At 41.4% G+C, this 15951-nt stretch overlaps 2 protein-coding genes and 1 long non-coding RNA gene across 3 annotated transcripts; 2 read left to right on the forward strand and 1 right to left on the reverse strand.

Moving 5' to 3' along the window:
* Positions 1 to 116: 116 nt before the first annotated feature.
* LOC129645888 (uncharacterized) lies at positions 117 to 15624 on the forward strand. The gene is made up of 4 exons (XR_008711533.1): positions 117 to 386; positions 13391 to 13500; positions 13788 to 13890; positions 15335 to 15624. It is a non-coding gene; the product is annotated as an uncharacterized LOC129645888 (long non-coding RNA).
* C3H6orf226 (chromosome 3 C6orf226 homolog) lies at positions 453 to 1424 on the forward strand. Its single transcript, XM_055571394.1, has one exon. It carries the CDS (start codon positions 671 to 673, stop codon positions 1010 to 1012), a length of 342 nt encoding a protein of 113 aa, XP_055427369.1. The 5' UTR covers positions 453 to 670; the 3' UTR covers positions 1013 to 1424.
* Positions 8756 to 9167, reverse strand: LOC129645887 (ATP synthase subunit epsilon, mitochondrial-like). The gene has a single exon (XM_055571395.1). The coding sequence runs from the start codon at positions 9081 to 9083 to the stop codon at positions 8928 to 8930; it is 156 nt and encodes a 51-aa protein (XP_055427370.1). The 5' UTR covers positions 9084 to 9167; the 3' UTR covers positions 8756 to 8927.
* Positions 15625 to 15951: the final 327 nt, after the last annotated feature.

The raw sequence follows: 15951 nt of genomic DNA on the forward strand, positions 1-15951 counted from the left end.
GTTTGTCCAATTAGTAGTAGTTAAGCTCTGCTCGCTTGATTAAGGCGGTGTACGCCAGATCAGGCTAGCTTTCGATAAACATAGAAACCTGGGTTTTATTGGCATTGATTTCCCAAGCAGCTGAAGGGAATGTAGCCCTCCTGGCCTGCCTTCATCTTCACTCCTCCACTCTGTGAAAGCCAGGGATAGTCTCCACCGCAGGATCTGGGGGGAGAGTGGCGAGGCTCTGCAGGGGCGTCGCTTGTTCCCAGTTCTCCTGAGGCCGGCGGAGACATCGCCTCCGTTATTTTCTGTCTGGCACTGCTGGGCCCGGGATGGAGGTTATCCCCGCACCCCACCACGCGCCACGTGTCTACGCAGTAGTCTCAGCACATGCGTGAAAGCAGGTGAGTTGCCATGGCCCAGGCATCTGTGCAAACTCGGGTCTTTTTTTGCTTGTATCGGCGTGTGCGCACGCAGTTCCGTTCTGTGCAAGCCTTCCCGGCTTCTAAAGCATTTTATTTCAGGGCCTCTGGGTCGAGCTAAGGGCTCTATGTGTGGGTAAAGCGTTTCGGCGCGGAGCTGGCCCCCCGTTCTCTGGGCCACTTGGTACGGTCTGCGTCCCCCTTCACTTCTTCCGGCCGTGGTTGCGTCCATCCAACCCGGAAGCGCCCAGGCCTCCGCGCCCGCCATGGAGCCTCTTACCTGTCGGAGCGAGTCCGGCCCGGCTTCCTCGCCCGCCGAGTCAACCCAGGCCTCGGTGACACTTGCGCAGCTCCTGCAGCTGGTCCAGCAGGGCCAGGAGCTCCCCGGCCTGGAGAGGCGCCAGGTCGCGGCCACCCTTGACGAACCCACGGCGTCCCGACTCCCGAGGAGACCCAAGCCCTGGGAGGCCGCGCGCTCCGCGGAGCACCCAGCGCCACAGTTCCAGACTGGGGACCGTAGGCTCGCCGACCCTCCGAGTGGGCAGAGGAGCCGCCTGGAGGAGCCTGGCTCGGCCGTTTCTGAGGCTCGAGGTCCTTTGCAGCTGTGAATGAAAAATTTTGCTGCCCTGTTGGCAAAGGACACTGCAGCCCCAAGGGACATCCCCAGAATGGAGGAAGGCCTACTACTGAGCCCTCAGCCACTGCAGACACTCCCAGCCGTGCGCCCTGAGATGCCTCCGGATGGGATAGAATAAGATACTGGCCTTGGTTAGCTAAGGTTCATAGCAAAGGAATGATTTTAGTGAGCCCGGACTCGTATGACTTCCTATGCATGAGAAAAGCTAAATTCTTTAACGTGAACTGTCTGGTTTTCTTTATCAGTAATCTTTTGATGGTCTGACTACCTGATTTTGTTGCAAAACTCTTGTATATCCTACACAGCAGTCCCTCAGAGCTCTGTGAGGCTGCCTCCTGGGCTTGAGTTCTCAGTCTGCCAAATAAAACTATTCTCCACTTTTAGGTTTTGCCTTTTTTTTTTTTTTTTTTCCAGTCCACAGTTTTGATGACCACTGAGGGAACCCAGAGCAGACTTCTTTCCTTCGCCTGAACTCTACGGGGAAATGGAGCCTTGGTACTAGCAGAGACCTCTTGTGCCCACCCACCTACTCGTAGAGTTAAGACGAATTTAGCTGAGTCTCTCCTTGTTCTCGGATCTCCTGATTTTTGATGGAGTATTCTGAGCTTTGCTTGGCAGTGTCTAACAGGTACCTGGCTTCGCAATTGAAAGATATTGGGGAGGGACCTCCCTAGTTGACAGGATACTGGAGGAGCTCTGTTGAAAGACACTGGAAGAAAGTACCCTCTAGCAGAAAGATACAGAGGGAGCCTGGTTGAAAGACACTGGGATTTGCCCAGTAGAAAAGATGAGGAGGAGTCTGGGCTGCATGTTTCAGTAAGAGGCTCAGCTGAGGCCTTCCTCAAATTGGATACCTTAAAAAGAATTCACTCAGATAAAAGATTTAAAAGTAAATCTTATCCCTGAGAAATTCATCTTTAAAATGGGAAATAGATTCTCTCAAACAAAAATGAGGGACATCAGAAAACCCGCCTCAGACTAACAACACTCCAGCCAGATTTGTGAATGTACAGAGTTCGTACTTGCAAATACCTACTTAATTGGGAATTAAAGGAAATCCCACCCTGAAAATGACTTAAGTTGGGGCTCTCTTACTGACTATGCAGTTAAGTTAGAAAAAGCCAGCTTGATAAAAAACATCTGAATTCTGACCTTAAACAAAAGCAAAAGCCCTTGTAGGGGGAGCTTGCATTTTTATGTGTGTTTGAGATGTAAATATTCCACCTCATCTCTTTCAGGCCTTTTGTGTCAGGCCTTTAGTTTTTTGAGAACTTGGTCTCTGCCATCCGGAAGGTATGGTGTACACTTGGCAGACAGTCATATAGGCTGGGATTCTGAGCAGTCTTTTTTCTGACTACCAACTCTGATGGGCTTTTTGCTGTATATATGTATTTTTTTAATTGGGGAATAGCTGCTTTGCAATATTGTGTTGGTTTCTGCCACACATCAACATGAATCAGCCACAGGTATACGTATGTCCCCTCCTTCCGGAGCCTCCCTCCCATCTTCCACCCTTCTAGGATGTCACAGAGCACTGGGTTGAATTCCCTGTGTCACACAAGAAATTCCCTCTTGGTATCTATTTTACATACAGTACTGTGTATGTTTCCATGCTGTTCTCTCAATTCATCCCACCCTCTCCTTCTCTGTGTCCACATGTCTGCTCTTTATGTTTGCTGCTCCATTGCTGCCCTGTAAATAGGTTTATCAGTACCATCTTTCTGGATTCCATACGTATGTGTTAATATACAATATTTATCTTTCTCTTTCTGACTTAATTCACTCTGTATAATATGCTCTAGGTTCACCCACCTCATTAGGACTGACTCAAATGTGTTCTTTTTTATAGCTAATATTCCATTGTATATATGTACCACAATTTCTGTATCCATTCATGTGTCGATGGACATTAGGTTGCTTCCATGTCCTAGATATTGTAAAAAGTGCTACCGTAAATATTGGGGTATCAGTTCAGTTCACTCGCTTAGTCGTGTCTGACTCTTTGCAACCCCATGAATTGCAGCACGCCAGGCCTCCCTGTCCATCACCAACTCCAGGAGTTCACTCAAACTCACATCCATCGAGTCGGTGATGCCATCCAGCCATCTCATCCTCTGTCGTCCCCTTCTCCTCCTGCCCCCAATCCTTCCCAGCATCAGAGTCTTTTCCAATGAGTCAACTCTTCGCATGAGGTGGCCAAAGTACTGGAGTTTCAGCTTTAGCATCATTCCTTCCAAAGAAATCCCAGGGTTGATCTCCTTCAGAATGGACTGGTTGGATCTCCTAGCAGTCCAAGAGACTCTCAAGAGTCTTCTCCAACACCACAGTTCAAAAGCATCAATTCTTCGGCACTCAGCTTTCTTCACAGTCCAACTCACATCCATACATGACCACTGGAAAAACCATAGCCTTGACTAGACGGACCTTTGGTGGCAAAGTAATGTCTCTGCTTTTTAATATGCTATCTAGGTTAGGTGTCTCAATTATGGTTTTCTCAGTATATGCCCAGTAGTGGGGTTGTTGGGTCATATGGTAGTTCTATTTCCGGTTTTTTAAAGAAATCTTCATACCGTTCTCCATAGTGGCTGTGTCAATTTTCATTCCCAGCAACAGTGCAAGAGGGTTCCCTTTTCTCTATATCCTCTCCAGCATTTGCTGTTTGTACATTTTTTAATGATGGCCATTCTTACCGGTGTGAGGTGATTGTAGCTTTGATTTGCGTTTCTCTAATAATGAGCAATGTTGAGCATCTTTTCATGTGTTTGTTGGCCATCTTTATGTGTTCTTTGGAGAAATGTCTGTTTAGGTCTTGCATCCTTTTTTTGTTTGTTTGTTTTTCTGGTATTGAGCTGCATGAGCTGCTTGTATATTTGGGAAACTGACCCTTTGTCAGTTGTTTTGTTTGCAATTATTTTCTCCCATTCTGAGGGTTGTCTTTTAATCTTGTTTATTGTTTCCTTTGCTGTGCAGAAACTTTTTCGTTTAAGTCGCATTTGTTTACTTTTGTTTTTATTTCCACTACTCTAGGAGGTGAGTCAAAGAGGATCTTGCTGTGATACATGTTGATGTATGTCAAAGAGTGTATCTCCTATGTTTTCCTCTGAGGCTTTTTGCCAACTGAACTTTGGTGGTTGCAGCCTGTACCCCAAAGGCCTTTCCTTTCTTAGCCTATTTTTGGGGAATAAACTTTCTGGGTCTTGTTTAGGTGGCATCTTGTGGGGAATGCCTCTTGCATCTTACTGGTTTGAGGCACTATTAAGATACCTCTCATGAATGGCCAGATGATGGAGCCTTTAAATTGGAGAAACTCTAAACTGGTAAAATTTTAGAGAGCTCTCATTATAAATAGCTGTTTTATTGGTATCTGTGAGGAGAAAGGAAGGTGGGAAAAAAATATGATGGTTAACCTAAGAACTCCCTTAGTTTAAAACAAACAAGGTTTGGGAAGCCTTACTGTGGTCTATTCTTCCCCTCAGTGGGTCTTATAGATGATAATAAAAACACTGGAATAATTAATTAGGTTGATTAACAGGAAAACAAGAAAAAACTGAAGGGAAAGTCTACAGACTTCTCCCCAACAAGGTGGAGATTTTAAGGTGACTGGTCCCAAATGGATAAAGAAATCCTTAGATGGTTACTTAAAAGTGGGATAAATAAAACAGGCGTTAATAGGATTAAATCAAAGGTTTGATAAAACACTACCTAAGGTTGGATGGGCCAAAGGGACCCCCTAGTGGTCTCCAACTTTAAAGGGTACCAAACAAGTCCACTCTATTTACCCGAGTTAAAACATGTATTTAAAGGGCTGAAAAAAAAATACACTGAGATACTTTACCAACAATTATTTGGGGCGACAGGCTAATCAATCAAGTTAAAAGTTTGACAAAAGGGCCTGAATCCCTTGGCTTGACTGGGGACTCCAGAGCCCCAGTATAAAAATACAAAGTAGGTAAAATGGTCTGGGGAAATAAAGAGTTCTAGAATTCCTTGTAAGACCAAAACTTGTTCATTGGGTCCTAATGAAAATTAAAGTTAAAGGTATAAAAGTTGATAGAATTGAGATGAAAGTTAATAAAAATTATTTATTTAAATAGGCCTTATATTCGATAGTTACATCTCTTTTGCTTAATTATATTGTGGAATAGACATGTTTTGCTGGGGAATGCTTCCCTTGCTTGATATTATAAGAAGGGGCATATATATCTACCCCTCAGGAAATATTAAACATACTAAAGGAAATCTTAGGCTTATCTGAGCCCATACCATATAAAGTAAGAACCTGAGAATTCATATTCAGGAGCTAATAAGAGATTTTGCTCTGAGCCTAACCTGTGCACTCAAAAAGAGAGCCTTTCTTCATTGCCTTCTGTGAGTTTTTGTTATTTTACGTGCTAAGTCCAACTCTTTGCAACCCCATGGGCTATAGCCCGCTAGCCTCTTCTGTCCATGGGATTTACCAGGCAGTGGGTTGCCATTTCCTTCTCCAGGGGATCTTCCCCACCCAGGGATGGAACCCATGTCTCTTGTATTTGCAGGTGGATTCTCTGAGCCACCAGAGAAGTTTTTGAAGGCATGATAAATTAAACCCGAAACTTTTAGAACACAGAACTCTGAAATTTAGAAATCTTTTCAAATCAATCTTTTAATATAATTTAGGTGACTAAAAAGTTCTTGGAAATTTAAAAGTTTTTGTCTCACAAGTCTTGATAAATCAGAAATGTAAATACAACCCACAAGAACCTGAAACTGAGCCTAATTGACTCAGAAAGAACCTGAAACCAAGGAACAAAAAAGGAAAAAGTGGCCTTTTAAAACTTAAACAGTTGGAAAGGCACCCTCCACCAAAATCCAGTTCATAGCCTCCTTAAGGGTTTATCAAGATCAAATACAAATCTTAAAAGTCTCTTCCACAAGTAATAAAGCCTTTGTCATCTTAGCAAGCAAATGTAATTTATTCCAACTTACTTATGAACTGCTGCTGCTGCTGAGTCACTTCATTCGTGTCCGACTCTGTGTGACCCCATAGACGGCAGCCCACCAGGATGCCCCATCCTTGGGATTCTCTAGGCAAGAACACTGGAGTGGGAACTAGTAAGCTTATATTGTAATAACTGATTCATAACTAAGTTTTAAAGTGAAGCTATGAGATCTCTAGTTTTGTTTGTTTATGTGTCCATGTGTACATTAGTAAGAGACATTATTATGAAATGGCTCTACCTCTAGGAAATATTAAAATTAAATTTTAAAAAGAGCTCTATATAACTGACTTAAAAGTAAGATGTTACAAACTAAATATTTCTAAATACGAAAGAAACTGGCCAGAATGAATTTCAGGTTTACATGATCTAAGAAATATTCAATATTAATGTCTCATTAAAAAATGTTTTTATTGACATATCATTACTTATAATGTGTTAGTTTCAGGTGTTAGGGCAGCACAGTGGTTCAGTTTATATACATATATATACACACATACAAATATATATATATTTTTTTTTTCTTTCTCAGACTTTTCCTATAGTACTTTGGCCACCTCATGCGAAGAGTTGACTCATTGGAAAAGACTCTGATGCTGGGAGGGATTGGGGGCAGGAGGAGAAGGGGATGACAGAGGATGAGATGGCTGGATGGCATCAGTGACTTGATGGACGTGAGTCTCAGTGAACTCCAGGAGTTGGTGATGGACAGGGAGGCCTGGTGTGCTGCGATTCATGGGGTCGCAAAGAGTTGGACTCGACTGAGCGACTGATCTGATCTGATCTGATAAGGGAAAAGAAAATATTGAGTATAGTTCTCTGTGCTATACAGTTGGTCCTTGTTGGTTATCTATTTTATATATAGTATAAAATCTGGTATTAAAAGTAGCTTAAGCTTGCTAGCTTAATCAATATAGACATGTCTTTATTGTACCTAGGTTTACTGAAGGTCAGTAGATTCATGCTGTTTCTGTTATGGTTTGCCAACAGCACGTTTACTTGGTATGGCAGTATTTTTATAAGTTGTAAAATAAAGGTAACTATGATGAGAGTTTCAGGTGAACTCTTTTAGAAGTAATTATATCTTGGGTATGTCTGTCTATAAGTTTCTCCAGAGTTTTGGTAACTTGAGTTTTGTTAAGTTAAATGAGGAGAATGTATTGAATGTCCACATTATTTCAAATAAGAAAATGCTGATACATTAACTGCTAAACAGTTCTACATTTAACCACTTTTCTTAGGAGAAGAAAACTAAGTGTTTATTAGAAACACATCTTGTACCACATTGAGGAAAGAAATCATGATATATGTTTCTAGAGGTTTGGGAATATTCCAGTCAGGGAAGGCTGATGTGACAGTTTATAATTACTTGCTGCTTGTTGGTTTTTGCTAGAGATTAAGGGTTTTTTAAAAAAAATATTCATTATTTATTTGGATGCCCCAGGTCTTCGTTGGGACATGTGGGATCTAGTTCCCTGACCAGGGATAGAACTCTGGTGGATGCAGTCTTAGCCACTGGACCACCAGGGAAATCCCAAGATTAAGGTTTATAATGGTTAAAATTGTTGTATATAATTAGAACTACTAAAGATAATAAGGGAGCTGTTTCAGTATGCAAGGGAAATAGGATATGTGTTTTCAGCTAAAGATATGAGGAATGGAAATACATTTTATTAAGGGGAAAGAATGATTCCCTAGAGCTGGTTATTTCTGGATTTAAAAAACGGACAAATTAATACGAATATAAAAAGTTGTAGAAAATTTGTAAAAAAAAAAAAAGCCATGAAAAAGTTTGTACATGGGCAGGCTCAGATTAGATAAATTTAATTAGGTAAATGGATAATGTTATTAAAAGTAGGCTGGTGCAAGCTTGGATTTGATTTAGTCTGTTAAGAGAATGAAGTTTTCTTGATATACTGCTTTTGGTAACAGATTGTGTGAAGTTTTTTAAGTGATCTGTTTTTTGTTGCTTTTTAAAAAAAGTTTTTGTCACTTTGGTTAAGCGAGTATTGTTTTACAGTAACCTATGATCCTGTTTGAAATGGTTAGTCGCTCAATTGTGTTTGATTCTTTGCAACCCCGTGGATGGTAGCCCTCCAGGCTCCTCTGTCCATGGGATTCTCCAGGTCAGAATACTGGAAGGGTAGACATTCCCTTCTCCAGGGGATTCCTAATCCAGGGATCTGGGTCTCCTGAATTGGCAGGCAGATTCTTTACTGTCTGAGCCACCAGGGAAGCCTGTAATCCTATTTGACCAAGTGATAATATTTTTGACAAATTTCCCAGATATCAAACTTTAAGGTTCGTTTGATCTCTGGTTAAGTCTGGGATATTTCAGATGAACTGTAAGGCATCTTACTTAGCCTATTAGGCTAATTAGGCTTCTTTGATATGTTCAATTACTTGAGAATCATTGTCAAATGATTGGAGATGAACCCTAGGTTATATTATATAGATAAATTTTATAGATATTCTAAATTTTATATGAAATTTATAAAATTCTGATATGCTTTGGTATAATGCTATTAGTCATAATTCTAGTTATTATCTTAAAATGTTATATGTCACAGAAATATCCAAGTTTCCTTCCTGCCAGCTGCATTGCAATCAGATCTTTAACCATGCCATTTAAGTCTTATCATTTGTTGACAGTCAGTTTTACTCTGATGCTTCTATAAAATAAAAATCTTTTAAAAAATTCATAAAAAGGAATTTTGACAAATATAAGTTCTGATAACTTTTATTTTTTTAGAGTGAACTGTACTTTAATTTACTGGCATTGTCAATCTATGAACAAGACAGGTATTATTTTGTTTTTTTTCCATGAAGGGAGATGGTTTCCAATCTGCTATAATATGTGCCCACAGCTTCACCTTGTACATGCAGCATTCAGGCTGTACTCAGGGTAGATTATTCTTTTTTCACTTTCACAATTTTTATGGTGCTCCCAGAAGTCTTCATGGCGTTTGCTTTGAATTCAGTCTTCAGTGCATCTCTGACTGCTTTTACACAGATCTGAGAGTATCGGATGTAGCTGAGTCCAGCCTGTCGCCAGTACGCCACCATGATGTCGCTAGAGGGGGCGCGTCGGGCCGAATCGCGAGGACCTGTCAGTGTCGGTTCGGCGCGTGGCCCGGCTGCCGGAAGGTCAGCTCTGGTAACTTTTAGATCATACCACTGAACTGGGTAAGAAATTATAAAACTCTAATGGAAAACCTGAGTACTTCATCCAGATCATCAGAAATTAATTACATAGGACTGAATGAACTGGTAAATAAACATTTATAATTTTATGACTTTTTCTGCAAAGTACTGGTTTTAAATCTTTATTTTCCAGAAAAACATTTTCTCCGATGTTGATAAAATATACCTTTATAAAAAGGAAACATTTGTCTTTTTCTCTGTACCTAATGCTCTCAGAATTTGGCTTCTCCAGCTAGGTCTCCTATGGACTTGATGGCTTATTACAACCAAATTAAAGTAGTTATAGGCTTCCCTGGTGGCTCAGATGGTAAAGAATCTGCTTGCAATGCAGGAGACCTGGGCTCAATCTCTGGGTCAGGAAGATCCCCTGGAGAAAGGAATGGCTACCCACTCCAGTATTCTTGCCTGGACAGTTCCATGGACAAAGAAGCCTGGTGGACAGCATTTCATGGGTCACAATAAGTCGGACATGACTGAGTGACTAACATGTTCACTTTCATACTAATCATTGTTTTAGTTTGTTCTTTGTTTTCAGATTGTTTATGGTTTGTGTCTCTCTCTGTTGTACTATGATCTTATTAATGTTACTAGCTCTATTACTTATCCCAGCTAGTTTATAAGATTGTCTCTTGCATTACTCAATGTGTAACCAGGTCTCTAACAAAATTAATGATGGCTAAACATCTCAAGGAAATAGATCAATGATTGTAATAGTGTGATTCTAGATATGGGAAGAAGCAACAGTGAAAAACCTTTCCTCGATCATAATAGACTAGTAAGACAAGGGAGCCAGAGAATTTTAGATATCAACAGGGCCTGCTCCAAGAAAACTTCTCCATACATTGAGTAGCTTATCAACAGAATCTTTGCCTGCTCTAGGAATGAGCCTTCCTAGCACCATGGGACCATATAGGTCGTGAAATGTCGCCCAAATGTTGGTCGAATTTTATTACTAAGGGGAAGCACTGTGGATGAAGAATGTTGCCTGCCATATCAACCAACAAAAGGGGCTGTAGCCAGCAAACCATCAGCTGCTACAACTGCCCCTGATGGTGAGCCCTGAGGGAGCTCAGGAGAGACAGGTGGGCTGCCTGCTGCCAGGCCCTCAGCCGCTGTGGCCACCGGGGTGCACCCTGAGGGAACTCAGGATGGGAAAGAGCGGGATGCTGGTCCTGGATAGGTCAGGTACATATCAAAGGAATGGTTTCAGTAAGCCTGGACTCTTGCATCTTCCCATACATAGAAAAGTATTAAATTCGTTAAATTGAGATGTTTGGATTTTCTTTAATTAAACTTTTGATGTTCTGACTACCTGATTTTTATTGCAAAACTCCTGAATATCCTGGCTCCTTCCTTTCCTCTTTGGAGCAGTCCCTCGGAGCTGTCTGAGAGGCTGCTTCCCAGGCTTGATTGCTCAGAATGTTCACCAAATAAAACATAATTCTCCAATTTAAAGTTGTGTGTTTTTCTGAGACCTGGAGGGAATGACCATGTCCCACGTAGACTCAGACCTTGGGTGCTGGCCACTCGGCTCTTCCTTGTGCTTCACCCCTACCTATCAGCTGGACTCAAGCCTCCTGGGAGCATCACTGCAGTGGTTTTGCATTTGTATCTCAGGACTGGGAACCTCCATTTAAAAAACTATCTTTTTAGACTCTGTTTCAGTCCTTATATACATTGAAACAAATATCATAATGTTACTACTTGCAGTGCATAGGTATGCTTTCATTTTTTAATGCTACTTAGGAAACACTTGCTAACATCTGCTGGATCCTGGAAAAAGCAAGAGACTTCCAGAAAAACATCTATTTCTGTTTTATTGACTATGCCAAAGCCTTTGACTGTGTGGATCACAATCAACTGTGGAAAATTCTGAAAGAGATGGGAATACCAGACCACCTGACCTGCCTCTTGAGAGACCTATATGCAGGTCAGGAAGCAACAGTTAGAACTGGACATGGAACAACAGACTGGTTCCAAATAGGAAAAGGAGTACGTCAAGGCTGTATATTGTCACCCTGCTTATTTAACTTATATGAAGAGTACATCATGAGAAACGCTGGGCTGGAAGAAGCACAAGCTGGAATCAAGATTGCTGGGAGAAATATATCAATAACCTCAGATATGCAGATGACACCACCCTTATGGCAGAAAGTGAAGAGGAACTAAAAAGCCTCTTGATGAAAGTGAAAGTGGAGAGTGAAAAAGTTGGCTTAAAGCTCAACATTCAGAAAACGAAGATCATGGCATCTGGTCCCATCACTTCATGGGAAATAGATGGGGAAACAGTGGAAACAGTGTCAGACTTTATTTTTTGGGGGCTCCAAAATCACTGCAGATGGTGATTGCAGCCATGAAATTAAAAGACGCTTACTCCTTGGAAGGAAAGTTATGACCAACCTAGACAGCATGTTCAAAAGCAGAGACATTACTTTGCCAACAAAGGTCCATCTAGTCAAGCCTATGGTTTTTCCAGTGGCCATGTATGGATGTGAGAGTTGGACTGTGAAGAAAGCTGAGCACTGAGGAATTGATGCTTTCAAACTGTGGTGCTGGAGAAGACTCTTGAGAGTCCCTTGGACTGCAAGGAGATCTAACCGGTCCATTCTAAAGGAGATCAGTCCTGGGTGTTCATTGGAAGGACTGATGCTAAAGCTAAAACTCCAATAATTTGGCCACCTCACGCGAAGAGTTGACTCATTGGAAAAGACTCTGATGCTGGGAGGGATTGAGGGCAGGAGGAGAAGGGGACGACAGAGGATGAGATGGCTGGATGGCATCACCGACTCGATGGACGTGAGTTTGAGTGAACTCCGGGAGTTGGTGATGGACAGGGAGGCCTGGTGTGCTGCAATTCATGGGGTCGCAAAGAGTCAGACATGACTGAGCGACTGAACTGAACTGAGGAAACACTAAATGGTTCTGACCCACTGGGAATGCTTTCTTAGGAGTTTAGACATCAGTGTTTATCTCCTGGTTTAGTTTATACTGGTGGTTGTGGAAGTGAATTTGGGATACAAGTGGCATTTTGATTTCAGATAACCATTCTCCAGATAAGCAGTGAAAAAAAAGGTCTGATGAGAAAACTTGGCCCTGGAATGACAATGAATGAACTCTCAAAGCATAAAAAGAGCCAGTCAACAACAACCCCTAGAACCCTAGGCTCTGAGAACCAGCTGGGTCAGGCAAGGGGCTAGAGGATTGAGAGCTGAGGAAAAGCTCTACCTACCTTCTAAAGTCAGTCTCCTTAAATCAGCTACTTGGCTCACTGTACCTGCTCTTGCTTCCTGAAACTAGGTTTTTTTGTTCCACCTACACCTAGAACATACTGGTTCATGACTCACGAACCCATATTAGCACACATTAAAAGGACTAGCTTTTCCCAGAAATAAGAATCGTGCCACGGTCTGTTCAGGGAATGGTATATATTATGGTATACAATACAGAAGAGCATAAGTTTTTAAACCTCCTTTATAATAATACTCAACTATGAGAGGCAGACAGGCAAGACTATATTAGTTCCATTTTACAGGCAAAAGTAGGAACATTCCTGTATTTAGTATAAGATCTGGGCTATAAACCCTGGGCTTCCACATTCACAACTGCTCTTTTCTCATGACTTTGATACATCATTTTAAATAAATCTGACTTCACTGTGCTTTACAGTATGAGTAACATCTATTCCTGGCAGGTTAACTCTTGAGCCAATTAACTGTGAAATAAAATTCATATTTTATGGCAAGAGAAGAAAAATTTTAACCAAAAAAATCTCTGCCCTTTCGCCTCCTCTCTCCCTCCACTGTGCATTGTGTACCTGCATTTTGCATCAGTCGAAACCTTTCCGTCAGTCAAAACCTTCCCCGTGGGTCGAAATTGCCACTCAACAGTAAAGAGCAACATTCTCCTAAAACAACTCCTTAAAGGTAATATTCCTTCTTGATAAGAGGTCACATGGTGCTCAGATCTGGATTATGTAAATTGTCAACAATATGTCATTTAATGTACAGCCCTGTGTCTCAAAAAACTATATAACTTCTTACGGGCATAATAGTTCTCAGAGCTTTCTGAGATGCTCTTCCTGGATTATAATTCTCAAATTTGGCTCAAATAAAAGCTTAAGTTTCTTTTTTAGATTTATTTTTCATTTCATTAATATATGCTTGGTGTAGGCTATCAGAGATTCCTGCCAGAGGCTACCTGGGGTCTACTCAGAACCAGCGCTTGGTACTGGCATGGGCCCATTGAGCCCCACCAGCTTCTCAACACTCCTCAGTTCTTGGTAAGTTCTCCTGATACTCAAATCTCATTGTCTGGGTGTTGATCCTAAAATTTTTATTTGAGCTGGTTTTAAGACTTGCTGTCTTTGGGGCACTGGTGCATTTCCTAGGAACCTAGGGGCTCTGGGCAAGAGAACCAGGGAAACGTGTGGCTGGGTTTTTGTCAAATTTGGCTTAAATTGAAAAAAAAAAAATGAGTTGATACATGGTCTGAACAAAATTTTACTAGTGAAGTCAGAGACTGAATTTTTCATCTCCAAAGAATAAAGGGACATTTTACTCCTTCCAGTTACAAGATACTCTTAGACGACAGAGGATCTCCCAGAAGTGTCGTAGGATCAGTTTTCATGACCTGTAGCCGTCCCATAAGGAAACCCCACTGTGATCATCAAGTAAGTACTGCTTATCTGGGGGCATGACAGAGGCTGATTGCCTGGTGCTTCAAGCACTCATGACGGTGTCATTGAGAGAAACTGAGCCAAGAATTCCCTGATGGTCCAGTGGCTGGGACTTGGCGCTTTCACTGAGCTCCAGCAAACTGTGTGGTGAGGTATCTCCAGATCTTGGTAACTAGAAATTAAACCAAATTAAATTACGAGAATTCATTTGCTATCCAGGTCATTTCAAATAGGATGAAATACCAGAACATTAATTGTTGGGGAGGTCTGTTCTTAAGAGAGGAAAACTAACACGTAAGTTTGTCAATCAGGAAATGCTGATATCACAGCAGTTTACAATTACTTGCTTCTTGGTTTTCACTAGAGATTTTGAGTGTGTGTGTGTGTGTGTGTGTGTGGCCATACCATGCACGTCAGGTGGATCTTAGTTCTCTGACTAGTGATCAAACCTGTGTCCCCTGCAGTGGAAGCTCAGAGTCAACCACTGGATCACCAGGGAAATCCTGAAATTTTAAGGTTTTAAGGTTAAGAATTATAAAGGAGACATTTTAGGATGCAAGGAAGGTAGGATGTGTGTTTTCAACAAAGCAAAGTATAAGGAATGAAAATGCATTTTGTTAAAGGGAAAAAAAAGGTGGTGTCCTAGAGCTGGTTATTTCTTTACGGATAGAGAAATTCATGGAGGTTTGTGAAAAAGGACACTGTGAGAGTTTTGTGCATGGTCAAGACTGGCTAAGACTGAACTTAAGAAAAAGTTTTAAAGTGGTACAAAACCTGAGTTTGGCCTTCTAAGAGGACACATTTTTCTTAAAATATTGAGCTGCTTTTTCAGTAGATTATGAGTTTGTTTGAGTGACCTGACTTTGCCATTGAGATCTTTCACTGTCACTTTGGTTAGGTGAATGGGAATTCACAGTGACCTGTGATTCTATTTGACCAAGTGTTTTAAAACATTTTGATACTTTTGACAACCTTTCCAAAGATCGAATTCTAAGTGAAGTTTGTTTGACCTCTCTAACTAACTTTGAGGTTTTCCTAATTGTCCCCTGGAGCACCTCAAAATACTTGTTTTCTTCCCATCTCAGAGGAATATTAAACTGATTAGACTTATTTGGTATGTTAAATGAGAAGCACTGTTAAACAAATGGTGATAAAACTTCTTAGGTTGTGTCATGTGTGTAAACATTTTTAATAGATTATATAGCTAACAATATGGTCAGTTAACCACTTATTTGGTAGAAATGAGGGTAATTTTTGAAAGAAAAAGATTGTTTCAGTGAACATTCTAGTTTTGTTAATTGAAGTATTCACTGACAAGACTCACTTCCCAGATAGCTCCTTGTAAGTTTAGTTATTAAAAGGACACTGTTTCTGAAGTCTATCACCATAATCTAACTTTGGGGTTTTTTGTTTGTGTGCGTGTTTGTTTGGGGTATAGTTGCTTTACAACAGTAATCCAACCTTGGATGAAGATTGGATTCACCATCACCTGCAACCAGGACATATTCATACTGGAAAAGACACGGGATACAGGATTCCTTAGCCACGTTAGCAGGCCTTTCCTGAATGAACTGAAACTCTTGTTTTGACACCTGACTTTAAGACCAGCACTACCAGACCATGGTGAGAAGACATCTGAAATAAGACAGCTGACCCGATTGTATACTATTTTGACAATTGCTCTTAGTTTTGCTTAGGAACCAAATGTATTTCTTGGGCTCAAACACATGCAAGTTTCAAAACCCAATTATTTTGCGCCAGTCTAGCACTGTGCAAGCTGTTACACTGCCAGTATCACTGAGACCCTCTCACCAGCCAATCAACGGTGCCCCTCCGGCCATGCTGTTGCTGTGTAGTCACCAAGTTGTGTCCAACTCGGCGACCACATGGACTGTAGCTCGCCAGGCTCCTCTGTCCAGGGGATTTTTCAGGCAAGAATACTGGACTGGGTTGCCATTTTCTTCTCCAGGGGGGATGCATTGGCAGGCAGATTCTTTACCGCTGAGCCACCAGGGAAGCCCTAACAGTTGTGGCACATAGGCCTAGTTGCTCCAT

The sequence above is a fragment of the Bubalus kerabau genome, chromosome 3 (assembly GCF_029407905.1).
Source record: "Bubalus kerabau isolate K-KA32 ecotype Philippines breed swamp buffalo chromosome 3, PCC_UOA_SB_1v2, whole genome shotgun sequence".
Lineage (NCBI taxonomy): Eukaryota > Metazoa > Chordata > Mammalia > Artiodactyla > Bovidae > Bubalus > Bubalus kerabau.